The sequence below is a fragment of the Lynx canadensis genome, chromosome A3 (genome assembly GCF_007474595.2).
Source record: "Lynx canadensis isolate LIC74 chromosome A3, mLynCan4.pri.v2, whole genome shotgun sequence".
Classification (NCBI taxonomy): Eukaryota; Metazoa; Chordata; class Mammalia; order Carnivora; family Felidae; genus Lynx; species Lynx canadensis.
The window spans coordinates 29022158-29036137 of record NC_044305.1 but is presented as its reverse complement, the minus strand read 5'-3'; the positions used below and the strand labels follow the sequence as shown (position 1 = coordinate 29036137).

The 13980-nt window shown below is 48.9% G+C and overlaps 1 protein-coding gene across 1 annotated transcript in view; it reads right to left on the bottom strand.

The window, feature by feature from the left end:
• Positions 1-585: 585 nt before the first annotated feature.
• TMC2 (transmembrane channel like 2) overlaps positions 586-13980 on the bottom strand; it is a 55338-nt gene continuing 41943 nt past the window's right edge. The window contains 7 exon segments of the mRNA XM_030311770.1: positions 586-776; positions 779-802; positions 2609-2681; positions 2683-2727; positions 3558-3636; positions 7091-7216; positions 13659-13898. Of these exon segments, the coding sequence (XP_030167630.1) occupies positions 586-776; positions 779-802; positions 2609-2681; positions 2683-2727; positions 3558-3636; positions 7091-7216; positions 13659-13898 (778 nt within the window).

Genomic DNA, 13980 nt, shown 5'->3' with positions numbered 1-13980 from the left:
TTCTGGGGGAGAACCATCTTCCCACTCACCATGGCTGCACTTTGGCTCATTTACCTTTGTTTTCGGTGCTTTCTTGTACTTTTATTTAAACCGCCTCATCTCCTTTGGATAGGGCTGACAGTTAGGAATGTGGGCCCCTCCTCCCAGTTAGTAAGGCTAGCAGAAACCAGGGTCCCAACATGGGTGCCATGACAAAGTCTATGGTGATGATCATGGCCCTGGTCCCTCCTCCCAAGTCTGGAGCCGAGAGAACCATGGTGAGTTCAAGGTCCAGGCTGCCTGAACCAAGATACTAGGAAGGGCAGTTTAGGGGAGTCGGGAGGCTCAGCTTCCCTAAAGAGTGGATGAAGCCATTGTCCTCCAGTTGTGGTGGCCAACAAGTGCCTGAGGACTAAGTAATTGAAATTCCCACAGTCCAATGAGGGGAGAGAGAACGTGCGTGCATGGGTATCGTGTGTGTGTGTGGGTGTGTGTGTGTGTGTGTGTGTGCATGAGAGAGAGAGAGAGAAGAGAGAATATCGATTTGGGTGTGTGAGCTGGCGGGGCCAAGGATCAGCCCAGAATGGTGCTTGTGTGTCCCCGCTATCAGTGGGGAGGTCTGGGAGCGCTCTTTCCTGAGGCTGACCTCCAAGGATGGTCTGAGGCCGAGGGTTGGCCAGAATCTGGTCTGACACCAGGAGGCCGAGATACAGGGAGGTGCTGGGAGACAGGCAGCGTGATCCTGCTGGCAGAACTGGAGATCCCAGGATCCTGGGCCTTCTTGCCTGCGGTCTGGCTTGGCTGGCAGAGTGAGGCGTGGTCCCTGGAAAAGGAACCAAGACAAGAATGAGGACGTGGGAGGATTTGCTTCAGTTGCCTGCTATCGAATCGGAGCCCTTCTGGAGCTGCCCTGCTCGGCCTGTGGATTTCAGTCCCATCTGGTGATGTGACAATGGTCAGGTGGCCCTTAGGTGTCTGGGGGCCACTATTGGGCCTCGGCCTAGCCTTAGCATAAACGGATCTGCCGGAGGAATGTGGTCTACTGGCCGGAGAGCTAGATTTCGAATGTTGGCCTTAAGCTGGACCCCCTGAGCCTGGGTTCTCTTGAGGATGACGTTGGGATGATAATAACAGCCTCCCCGGTGGCTGACAGGGTCACAGACGATGCTGGAAGGGCCTTTGCAACCTGTGTGGCATCATATCCAATTTCCAGTGCTTTCGCTTACCCGTGTCCTTCTCTTCCCCTCACTCTGACCTCGGGGCAATTGTTGGCACGTTCTTCACCAGACCCAGTTCCTGGGACACAGAAATGGACTAGGTTCTCACGGTGGGTGAATGTGGCCTGTGACTGAAGTCCAGGCTTTGCCCAGCCCCACTTCCAGGTGTCCTCTGGCCTCTTCCCCCTGCACCAACCTGATGCGGGTGGAGTCACGGGATGGGAGGAGCCAGCGTCCCCTGCGGGTGTCACTTGCGAAGAAAGTGGCCTTCAGGTGACACACCCAATTTGGACTTTACGTGGAGTGAGAAGGAACTTCATTGTGTTTGAGTCATTAGTTGTTTGGGCCCTGTTTGCTACAGTAACTGGTATCATTCTAGCAAATTCTTCAAGAAGAGAAGCTAAGTGAGGCGGCGATGGAGGCCATGAGTTTTTTCAGATGAAATGCTGGCCATCTTCCTAGGCGCTCCCCCCCCCAGCCTACTCCCGCTGATGTGTTCTAGATCACGCTAACTTTTGAAACATCAAACACTGCACTGCTGAGTTACTCAGTACACAATTGAAGGGCTTTGGATTTGTAACAAAAATTCAAAAAGTTTTTTAAGTGTTTGTTTTTGAGAGACAGAGGAGGGCACGTGCGTCTGGTTGGGGTTGGGGAGGGGGAGACGGGAGAGGGGGACAAAGGATCCGAAGCAGGCTCTGCCCCGGCAGCAGGTTCGAACCCACGAACCCTGAGATGGTGACCTGAGCTAAAGTCGGACGCTTAACCGGCCTGAGCCACCCAGGGTCCCCTGAAAAACTCAAATTTGGAGAAGGGCAGGCTTGAAAGCAGCAGCCAGAAGGGCAGGGCGGGGAAGGAGTGGGTAAGAGGGACAGGCACATTGGGACTGTGGGGGCCATGACACTACCACTGCCAAACCAGTGTGCGTTCCTTGGTTTCTCATAGAAAACCTTTTGTACATCTATTTTTTTTCCCCCTTCCACACTTAAGTCTATTGGCGCCCAGATACGTCCGTTCCATTTTTTGGTCTCACTTCTGCTGGGTGAAAATTACAACATAACATCGCATTACTCCATTTCCTGTCCCATGTGGGAAACTGAGAAGATTTCAAATATTTCTTCAGCTTTACGATAAGCGGCCAGCCAGTCACCTCTTCTGCATCTCATCCCTGGACACTAAATTTTTTTAAGTTTATTTTGAGACAGAGAGAGACAGAGCATGGAGCAGGGGAGGGGGCAGAGAGAGAGGGAGGACACAGAATTGGAAGCAGGCTCCGGGCTCTGAGCTCCGAGCTGTCAGCACAGAGCCCAACGCGGGGCTCGAACCCACGAACCGTGAGATCATGACCTGAAGCCAAATCAAGAGTCAGATGCTCAAGCGACTGAGCCTTCCACTCGCCCCCTAGAATTTACCGTCTTTGGTGAGTTGGAGCTGGGTGGCATTTTTGGAGTTGCCTTTAGCTGTGTCCTCTGAATCTCTGGCTGTGGGTCCTGCCTTTGACAGATTTGTGCTCTTCTCAACTTTCACGGAGCTGCAGGAGAAATATTAGTTCTCAGGGAAATGAGTGTTTGAGGCTCAGAGCCTAGGATGTTGAGATCTAGGGGGACAAGGACTCTGTCTTCAGTTCTTGTCGGTCCTCACCACTGGTTGAAGACGGACAGCCCAAGACTCAGGTTTGCACAGTATTTGAAGGAACATCTGGCCAGGGGAGGACAGGAACCTCGCCAGTCCTCCATTTCAAGGCTTTCTGGAATCTGGGCAGGAGGATGGTGAGATTAACAGAGGGAGATGTGGATAAGGAAGTGGCTGTGAGGCAAATGAGATTATTTCCAGAAGCGGGGGGCAAAGGAGCCAGGAGGACAAGGCTCAGAGAGGGTTGGGGTCTGCCCTTTACCATGTGTAGGAGGGGTTTTGGGGGCTGGGAGAGTGGAAAGAGCAGTCAGAAGTCAGCTGGTGGAGAGAGGGAGAGGGAGAGAGAAACAGTGGCGAGGGGCTAAGAGACCCCTTAGGCCCTGGGCACAAGCACTAAGTCTTTTGACAATATTTTCTCTAGTGTTTACTGTGTTAGCTTTAAACTGTAGGTAGTATTATGGGTACTGGTTTTACTGAAATTTTACTGGTTTTATTGAATTTCTCCTGTTCATTAGCAACCTCTCCAGATCGAAGGCGTTATTATTGTGTGCCCCCCAAATATCCTCAGAACATAAATGCGTGTTGTTCAATCTTACAAGGCTTCCTGCAATACGGATAGTTTGGGATTTCGTTAGAAGAAAGCCATGTAGATCGTACAACTGGGCTCAAAGAGCAAATCAGCAGAAAACAAAAACGTGACATCTGAGTGAAAACTCCCGACAGACTCACCGCTTGGATCTTCTTTCTCAGCTGGGCATTCGCTCGGGAAAGGCTTTTGGAAACCGAGTTCAGGTAGTAGATGGCCAGGCTGCAAGAGAAAAGTGAGCCTCCTGTGATACCGCAGTCTTGGAAAGTGACAAGAGCTGGACCCCTTCCAGAGGAATCAAGGCCGGCTTCCTGGAGTAGGTTGCCTCTGGGCAGGCTGGAGGGATAGAACACCTACTCTCCTGTCTCCACTTAGTGCGGGGGAGGTTCTGGACACCTCTGCCTTCTGTTTTATTGAATGTGGAAATGACATACACATTTTTAGCTCTCAGAGTGCTCAGTAAAGCCTTCCTTCTTGGAAATCTGAAGAGGTGGGGGAGGGGCAGGGTCTCCTGACCCTGCTTCCCGGGTACCTGCCCTGTGTCAGGCTCCGTGCCACGGGCATCCCACTCCACATCTCAGCGGTCTTCACCAAAACCCCATGAGGTAGAAAGGACGATCTTTTCCAGATCAGCAACCTGGAATGGTGAGACGTTAAGGAGTTTGCCCGAGGTGGCCCCATCTATCAGTTCTTGGGGGAGCCCGCATTTAGCTAAAGCTCTTTTCCACAGGCCTCGAGGGCTGAGAGAGGAGAGTCTGGGTGCTAGGTGCCTGCTCCAAGTTTGCTTGAAAACACAGCTGCCGAAGTCCTGGAGGTCCCTGCTTAGGGAGCACTGTCTTGGGCTGATGGTTTTCAAGGTCCAGCTCCTACTGGCTGCCTAGGCGTCCTTTAGTCCAGAGCGTGGCTTCCCTTTCAACAGGACCCTGAGATCGGGGGGGGGGGGGGGGTTGTGACTTGGTGCACCACCTGAGAGGGCAGGGGCCACAAAAGCCGAGGTGCCACCCTGATGGGTGCTGTGTCGGCCTGTTTCCTTGGGGGCTTTCCGTGGTTCATCCTTATTTGTCACTTTTCTCCCTGGATTTCAAGCCTTAGCTTGCTCCGGCGTGGGTCTTCTAAGCTTTCCCCTCTGGGTGGGGCCCGCTCAGGGCCAACTCCAGTCAGAGGGGAGGAGTCACCTTGTCTTCGGGGCACAGCGTGGGCCCCCAACTGTCATGGGAGCCTCTTGCAGCAGAGACTCAGAGGAGAGGAAGGGAGGACAGGCAGGGGGAGCGGAATGTGTTGTGCAAGTCCCTGCTCTGTGCCAGGCCTCACCTTCTCTCCTAGTTAACAACCCATTTATTAGGGAGGAATCGGAGGTGGGAGAGGATGAAATCCTCATGGGTGGCTGTGTCCCTCCGTCCCCAAATTTAGCACTTCCTGGTGCCACCTGCAAGGGTCAGGCTTGCTGTGTGGGTTCCAGAATTTCCTCAGGCGGTCAAGGCATAGGCCAGGTTGTCACCATCATCCCAGTCCTCTCTCAGGCCAGGATGAGAGAGGCTGATGTTCCAATCAAGGATGGGAGGAAATACACCTATTTGGGGGAGCACTTCAGCGCTATTTAAAAGGACTGGAAAGGGGCCTCCCGGGTGGCTCAGTCGGTTATGTGTCTGGACTTTGGCTCAGGTCATGATCTCATGGTCCGTGAGTTCGAGCCCCGCGTCAGGCTCTGTGCTGACAGCTGGGAGCCTGGAGCCTGCTTCGGATTCTGTGTCTCCCTCTCTTCTCTGCCCTTCTCCTGCTCTGCCTCTCTCTTTCTCTCTCTCTCTCTCAAATACATACATACATACATACATAAAATAAAACAAAACAAAAGAAAACAAAATTAAAATAAAATAAAATAGAAAGATTGAAGAAACCCATACCCACAATTCCCTACTCCACTTCCCGTGGTCTGTCCTAGGGAATCCCTCACATTTGCCCAACGACCACATTTGCAGTAGCAAAAAAGTGGAAACAATCTACCCACCTCTAGGCAGAGGGGTGGATAAACTGTGGTTTAATCACACAGCAGGTGGGAGTAGAGCCATTAAAATGTGTGCTCATGTATTGCCCAAACATAATGTTGAGTGAGGAAAGCTATGCTGGGTGAACCATTCACGAAAAAATTTAAAGCCCAGAAAACAATAGGACACGGCCGACGTGATGAAAATACCAAACCGTGCGTGCAAATGGTTCCAAGAGCGGTTACTTTGGGAGAGAGAGAGAGAGAGAGGGAGGGAGAGAGCAGGATTAGGTGGGACTTGAAGTGTTATCTGTAACATTTTATTTCGTGGAAAGTGACAGATCTGAAGCAAACAGTGCAAAATATTAACATCTGTTTACTCTTGGAATCATGTTCATGGTTGTCTCTACTTTTCTGTAGGTTAGGAATATTTCACAATACATAATTCTTTTAAATTTTTTTTTATTAAAAAATTTTTTTTAACATTATTTATTTTTGAGACAGAGAGAGACAGAGCATGAACAGGGGAGGGGCAGAGAGAGAGGGAGACACAGAATCGGAAGGCTCCAGGCTCTGAGCCACCAGCCCAGAGCCTGAAGCGGGGCTCGAACTCATGGGCCGCGAGATCGTGACCTGAGCTGAAGTCGGATGCTCAACCGACTGAGCCACCCAGGTGCCCAACATTTATTTATTTTGAGCCACAGAGAGAGTATGAATAGGGGAGGGGCAGAGAGAGAGGCAGGCACAGAATTAGAAGCAGGCTCCAGGCTCTGAGCTGTCGCACAGAGCCCGACGCGGGACTCGAACTCACAAAGTGTGAGATCATGACCTGAGCTGAAGTCGAACGCTTAAACCGACTGAGCCACCCAGGCGCCCCTCACTAGAACATTGTTGATGACAGTAATTCAAATTCAGGACTCTTGCTTCCCACCTTCTTTTTCTCTCTTCCCTCGTTCCTTCCTTGACTATTTGTCATTTACTTCCTACGGCCTAGGCTGGTGTTGGGGGTACAGAAATCATCAAACCCACCCACTGTCCTCGGGGCTTTCTCAGTCTTTGGGAGGGAGAGTGGTGAGACCCAAATGTGCAGGTGCACGGTGGGCCCTGTGGAGAAGTCCTCCGGGGCCCAGCCAGGGACAGGCTGAATCAGCCCTCAGAGACTCAGAGCCCAGAAATCTTTGATATTTCTAGCGAACGTTTAGGAGAGTGCTGCAAAATACTGGCTTGCCCATCTGTATTCCTTGGACCCCGTCTTACAGCGTGCTCCCTGAAAGACTTACAACTGCTAGTTCCTTCATCTCTGTGCCTGGAGTTTCCCTTCCATTCCCCTGCGGAATCCGTTCTACCCGCGAATGCACCTGACTCAAATGGCTGAGGAAACAACCCCTCTCGCCTTTGATCTCACCCAACCATTGACCGATGGGTTGCTGGTCTACGAAAGCCCCATCCCCTCACCCTTCAGCAGGATGACTCAGACCACACTGTTTCCCAGAGCACCCCCCCCAACCCCCATCCACATCCACATTAAAATCATCCCAGTGATAATGACCTTCTTCCCTCACCAATTAACTATTTGCATTCGAGTCTTCGTCTTGGGCTCTGCCTCTGGGAAGTGTAGATTAAGTAAGAGGGCAGGAAAGGAGGACCCGCCAGTGGGAGTCTCAGGGCAAGGGGAGGGAGCCCTGGCTGACTTACAACATCAGCAGGATGGCTGGGATGATCAGGCCAGGGTGGGCGAGGAAAGCAAAGATCTTGCCCAGGAAGGTTGGAAAATCATTTTCAATCGTCTCTGGATGACGTCATAACATTCTGTTTTTCCCACTGTAGAGAGAACACATTACGGCATGTCAGAAAGCTCGCCTGAACCACAACTGTGCCCTGCCCCTGTGGGTCCAAAGCTGCCCTCACCCCTGCTTCCCTGGAAAACCCAGAGCTCTGCTCCAAATGGGCTGCAGGTGAAAAAATGCCCCACGAGGAGCTGCCATTTGCTACGGTTTAGAGCTGGGGGCAGAGCCCTGGTTCGCCAGCTTCATGGCTGGCCCTTTGGTCCCTCAAAACTTCTCAGACCGCATGGGTCTCCTGTGTCTGATACCTTCCTCCACAAGACGAAATGGGTTTTCCACGACACTCTCGTGGGAGAAAACTGCCTGTGAGATGTAGCCGTAAGCCCAACATGGAGCTCCCTCTGGACCCCCTGGCTTGGAAACAGTTCTCCAGAGGCTTACGTGATAGACAACCTCAGGGTGACTCTCAAAAACACCTGCAATCAGTCTTCAGATTATAGTTTCAGGAGAATGGACCACCTGGGAACGGGCTCCTGGACAGGTCACAGCGGTAATTTCGATTTTCTTCAAATACCTAAGAACCTCTACATAGACTGACTTCCACAAGCACCTGCCCAGAAATCATGGTCCACTGCTAGCTTTGGCTGGTCGTTTCAGTGCCAAGACAATGGACTTTAGGGCTTGAAATTCCTGCTTCAAGTCCTTGCTCCTTCATTTATTAGCTGTGGGACACCGTGGATAATTTACTTATTTCTCTTTCTTCCTGTGTCTACCTGTTCCCTTACTCTCCCCATTAGAGCAGTACTGTCCAGTGTAGCTATTGAAAAGAACTAAACATTAAGTAAAATTAAGTAAAACTAAAAATTCAGGGTTTTAGTCACTCATTTCAAGTGCTCGGTAGTCATATGACTTGTAGCTACTGTATTTGAAGAGGAGATATGAAATGTTTTCCCTCGCATAGAAAATTTTATTAGACAGTGGCTGCGGGGGTTGATATCTTTGGCCGAGGTACTGAAAATTTCTCTTCCTTAGTCGCCTCTTCTGTATAATATAGTATAATAATAATATAGTATAATAGTGGATTATAAGCATAATAATAGTATTGCCCCCGAGGGCAGTTTAGAGGACATAGATTAGAATTTATATACAACATTGTGTAATGGGACCGTCAGAACTGTAAGTGCCCTCCAAAATGTTATAGCCAGAAGCTTCATTGTTTCTCTTCTGGAAAGTATTGAGCAAGGATTGGCAAATAATGTCTACGGGCCAGATTTGGCTTGTTATTTGCATATGGCCCGAAAATGAAGATGGTTTTTATGTACTTAAATGGTTGGGGGGGGGGGGGTAAAGAAGAAGAATATTTTGTGATCCATAGAAACTGAAGTAGGAAATTCACATTTCGGTGTCAGTATGGAAAATGTATTGGAACACAGCCACGCTCATTTCTTTATATATGGCTAGGGTTGTTTTTGTGCTACGATGGCAGACGATGAATAGTTGGGTCCGAGACCATTTGTCGCCATCTCAATGCTTAGTGCTATCACACAGCAAACGATGAATTGCACCTGATGCAGTTATAACGACAGCATTTCAAAGTGCCATGCGTAGGACCATATTATGACAGGTAATTAATTTTTTATTATTATCAGCACCTACCTGTCATGTAACACAGAAAAGCAAATCTCACGTGTTCTGATTTCAAGTCACAGTCAAGCATGGGTTATTTGTCCTTGAATCGTGATGTATTAGATGATGTATTAGTTTCCAGTATGCGCTACAACAGATTCCCACACGGGTGACTTCAAATAATACAAATTTGTTCTCTTATCGTTCTGGAGGCCAGAAGTCTGACGTGTTTCACTGGGTTGAAACCAAGGCGTTGGGCATGGCTGCGCTCCCTTCAGAGGGAGGTTCCAGGGGAGAATCTGTTTCCTTGCCTTTTTTCAGTATCTAGACCTTTACTCCTTACATTCTTTGGCTCATGGCCCCTTCCTCTTTCTTCAAAGCCGGTGCCATAGAATCTTCAAATCTCTCTCTGCTTCCATGGTCACATCACTTTCTGTTTTTTCTGTGGTCAAATCTCCCTCTGTCTTCTTCTAATAAGGACACTCGTGATTTAGGACTCACCTGGATAATCTAGGATAATCTCCCCATCTCAAGATCCTTAACTTAATCACATTGGCAAAGGCCCATTTGCTGAATAAGCTACCACCCGAAGGTTGCAGGGATTAGGACATAAATATTTTGGGGAGCCGTTATTCAGCCCACCACTGCATCCTCTCTGGTCCCTGAAGATTCACATTTGTCCCACCTGCAAAACACATTCTTTGCCTTCCCTTCCTCCCCCAAAGTTGCGACCCATTATGGCATCAACCCAAAGTCCAAAATCTCATCTAAACATCATCAGCTCAAAAGTCCCAAATTTCATCATCTAAATCAGGTATAGATGCGACTCTGGATAGGATTCATCCTGGAGCAAAATTCTTCTCTATCTGTGGACCTGGGAAACCAGAAAACAAGTTCTTTACTCCACGAATACACTGGTCAGCCGGCCATAAGATAATAGTTAAAGCTGGCTTATATAACATTCTTAAAATTTTTTTAAATTTTTAAAATTTGTTTTTGAGGGAGAGAGAGAGAGACAGAGCATGAGCGAGGGGAGGAGAAGAGAGGGGGGGGGACACAGAATCCGAAGCAGCTCCAGGCTCTGAGCTGTTAGCACAGAGTCCGATGCGGGGCTTGAGACTCATAACTGTGAGATCATGACCTGAGCCGAGCCAGATGCTCAACTGACTGAGCCACCCCAGAGCCCCGGCTTATGATAACATTCTTAAGTACCTGGTGGTTCTTCCATGGAGGTGTTGGGAATTTCATTCCCTTAGACCAGAGGGTGGTACCCAGATCTTTCCTGGAGAATTCTATCTCTACTTTTGGCTTCCGCTGGGTGGTTTGAGAGGATCCCAGTCACAAGCTTAAAAAAAAATCCCTCTGCATGATGAATATTCAGGTTTTTGTGATTCTTCAGAAGCACTAGCAAAAGTTCCCAGGCTGCCCCTTCGTTTTCTCTTTCGAGTGTGCTTTCCTGACCATTAATTCGTTTTTATGGGTCTTTTTCAATCTGGATAAGGGTTTTCCCAAATCATCAAGTTCTGGTTCCTTTTCTCTAGTCAGCTCTTATTCCTCAATTATCTCTTTCCTCTCACATTTCAGTTTAAAGCAAGAAGAAACCAGGCTGCACCTTCAACACTTTGCTTAGAAGTCTCCTTAGCCAAGGGGCGCCTGGGTGGCGCAGTCGGGTTAAGCATCCGACTTCAGCCAGGTCACGATCTCGCGGTCCGTGAGTTCGAGCCCCGCGGTCGGGCTCTGGGCTGATGGCTCAGAGCCTGGAGCCTGTTTCCGATTCTGTGTCCCCCTCTCTCTCTGCCCCTCGCCCGTTCATGGCTCTGTTTCTCTCTGTCCCAAAAATAAATAAACGTTGAAAAAAAAATTAAAAAAAAAAAAAAAGTCTCCTTAGCCAAACTGCAAGTTCATGATTTATAAATTCAGATTTCCATACACTTGTTGGACATAATTCAGCTAAGCTTTCTGTTCTCTATATAGCAAGGACCCCCCCGCCCCCCCCCCCCCCCCCCCCCCCCCCCCCCCCCCCCCCCCCCGCCTTCCTCCGCTTTCCAAAATTATGTTCGTCACTGACCAGTGGTGCAGTAATTAAATTGCGTTTGATTGCAGGAGCTGAAGAAATGCATCTGGAGAAAAGAAACTTACTTAAGACTTTTAGAGTTTCCGGCAAAAGCAGCTGCTGGAAGAGTTGAGGACACTGAGAGCAACATTGTATTCAAAGGATGGCAAATGATCTCGAGTGCTTTTCTTTGGCTCTCCACGGGTCCATAGATGTTACTGACGCAACTCAGTTGTTCATTTGAGGAATTAATGCCAAGTTTAAAGTGGCTGAAGGACTGATTTCTGTGAATATACTGTGTGGAACAAATTTGGCTGAAAATTTCTCAAAGAAGTTAAGTAAACCCTAATTTGGTACAACTAGCCCTGAATTCCATCGAGAATGTACCCATTCCATTGAATGGAATGGAATTCAGTGTGGGTGAAATGAAATGGATCTGCTAAGACGTGTAGTTGATAACGGTCGAAGTATGTGTAGAGCAGAAGACGGCTTAGCTGGACAAATTGACAAAGCTCGTGAAATTTTGGATGTGTGCAGACTATGGTTATTCATTCTCTTATTCAGCTGTAGGTAATTTGCAGAAAATAGATGAATCTGTCACGCGCAATCGCCATCAGTAGTGTTGATGGTGAACTTCTTTCGCTCTCATGACTTAGTCCTTTTCCAACATGTACTTTTTTTTGTCAGAGACAGAAGCCCAGGGGCGCCTGGCTCGCTCAGTTGGAGGAGCGTGTGACTCTTGATCTCAGGGTCGTGAGTTTGAGCCCCACGTGGAGTGTAGAGATTAGTTAAATACACAAAACTTTAAAAAAAGGAAAGAGATAGAAGCCAACTATTCTGACTTGTCCTACTGCACAGCAGTTCGATGGCTTAGCAGCAGGAAAGCTTACTGGCAATTGTTTTCCTATGGGAGGAGATGTGTCGTCACGTCTGGTACAGTGATGGAGCCGGGTGGCAAAGGTGGCCATCTGAGCGGTGAAATTGACGTTTGGTGACGGGGAACAGTAACTTTGAGCCTCTCTTATGTGAACTATTATCGCCCCCTCTCATAAAAGAACTCCATTCTTTTCACTGGTAGACCTATATTACAAAAAATTACTCTCTCTTGTCCTATCTTGAATTTCATCAACAAAAACTTTGTGGCCATTTCTTTCTCTTGTTATATCAGTACTTACGTGATATGCTTGATTTTTCCTCTTGGTTCCTAAAGCCTAAAATATTTGCTCTCAGGCTCTTTACAGAAAAAGTTAGTTAAGCCATTGTGTAGATAATACCTCCCACCTCATAGCATTGTTATGAGTCCCAGCTCCCCCCAGTTTGGCCAGGGCTCAAGCTTGGCTTACTATGGATTAGCACACTCCTTTAAGTACTTGGCAAATAATACACTAAATCTTCAAAACAACCCTCTGGGGTAGGCACTACCGTTGTTTCCATCTTAGAGGCAATTAGCTTGTGGTGTTGGGAGCTAAGTAACTTCTCAAGATGACCCAGCTGGCAAATGACAGAGCTGACTCGAGAGTCTATGCTCTAAGTCAGGGGGTTGGTGATTTTTTTTTCTTTCTGGAAACAGCTAGACAATAACAATCTCAGGCTTTTTGAACCGGATGGTCTCTGTTGGAATGACTCAATTCTGCTGTTATATTGAGAAAGCAACCGTAGATTAGAAGTAAGCAAGTGGGTGTGGCTGTACTCCAATTACACTTTATTTGCAAAAACTTTATGTTATGCAATACTGCCCATCTCGTTCATTTATGTTGCCTGCCTGGATCTGGTTGGAACCCTAAGTCCCTCCCTGTACAAGTGAATTTTTGTGACGTGAAGGGTCTAGTTTGAGCGGTGACCATAAACCAGATGTGCTCTTCTAGACGCCGCGTATGAAGCAGCGAGAAAGGAAGCAAACGTCACACCCTCATGGAGCTTCCTTCCTGGCCTCACCTTACTCCTGGCCCTGGATGGTTGTTACATGAAGAAAGAGTCTGTGGTCAATAAGGCTGGAGACACTGGTGTGCATTCGTGATCTTATCGCACGATTCTTCCAATCCTTTAATAAAGAGTGTGCCTCCAGCATTTCTAAGTGAGAAGGTGGCGGGTGAAAGGGGTAGCATGTTCCAAACTGCTTGAACCACAGAACTCCTTCTTACGAAGTAGAGAGATGGCTTTCTTTCCAAGGGGCCTCACACTTGGAAAGATAGCAACAGATGCATATGGCTTCTCAATGTACCTCCTTATGCAATTATTTATTTCTTTACGCAACACCCAGCCCCCTAAACTAGTCCGGCTTATCCCCTGAGCCCACAGCACTGACAAATGCTCTGCAGAGCGTGGGGACCCAGGCCAGGGTCTCAGTGGCTGCTTCACGCTTGAAAGGCACTTGTAAATATATGGTTATTTCGTCTTCAGAATATCTCCCATTACTCATGCTACAGTAAGGTAATCCAGGGCTGTAGATTATCCAGATGTTAAAAGGTCAGAGCTGTGCTGTCCAACATGGTAGCCTTCGGCCACGTTTCTCGTTCTTTCAGTGAAAATGAATTGTAACGAAGTATAGGAATTTAGTTTCTCGGTCCTCATTTCAGGTGCTCAGTAGCCACGTGTGGCTGGTGGCTACCATATTGGATCGCGCAGACATAGAACCCTTCCGGCCCTGCAACAATCTCTATTGAACAGCCCTGATGATTTGCCCAAGGCTCCATGGCCCTTCGCAGCCCGATGTGACGCTAGACCTGGCCTTCTGAGCCAGCACTCTCTGAGCGGGCTGCCTTGGGAGAGGAGCTGCTCCCAGGCGACTAAGCCTGTGCACCTGAACGGCCCGCAGTCAAAGGAGGGCGGGAGGGACATGACGGCGTAGGCCACGGGCAGGAGGCTGAGGAAGAGCACCAGCAGCAGGAGGCCCATGTAGAAGTTGTTGGATCGGGAGGCTTTGAACACGCGCTCGTGGGGGACGTTGCTGCTCATCACCGCCCAGCACTGGAAGTACATGGAGGTCAGCAGACGCAGCACGTTGACGCCTACCAGTCCCGGGGCATAGAAGGAGCCCATCCTGGAAGGGCAGACATCACACACCTGGTTGGCCCGACAGCAGGAGAGGCCAGGGAAGGAAGACAGGAGGAAACGGGACCGAG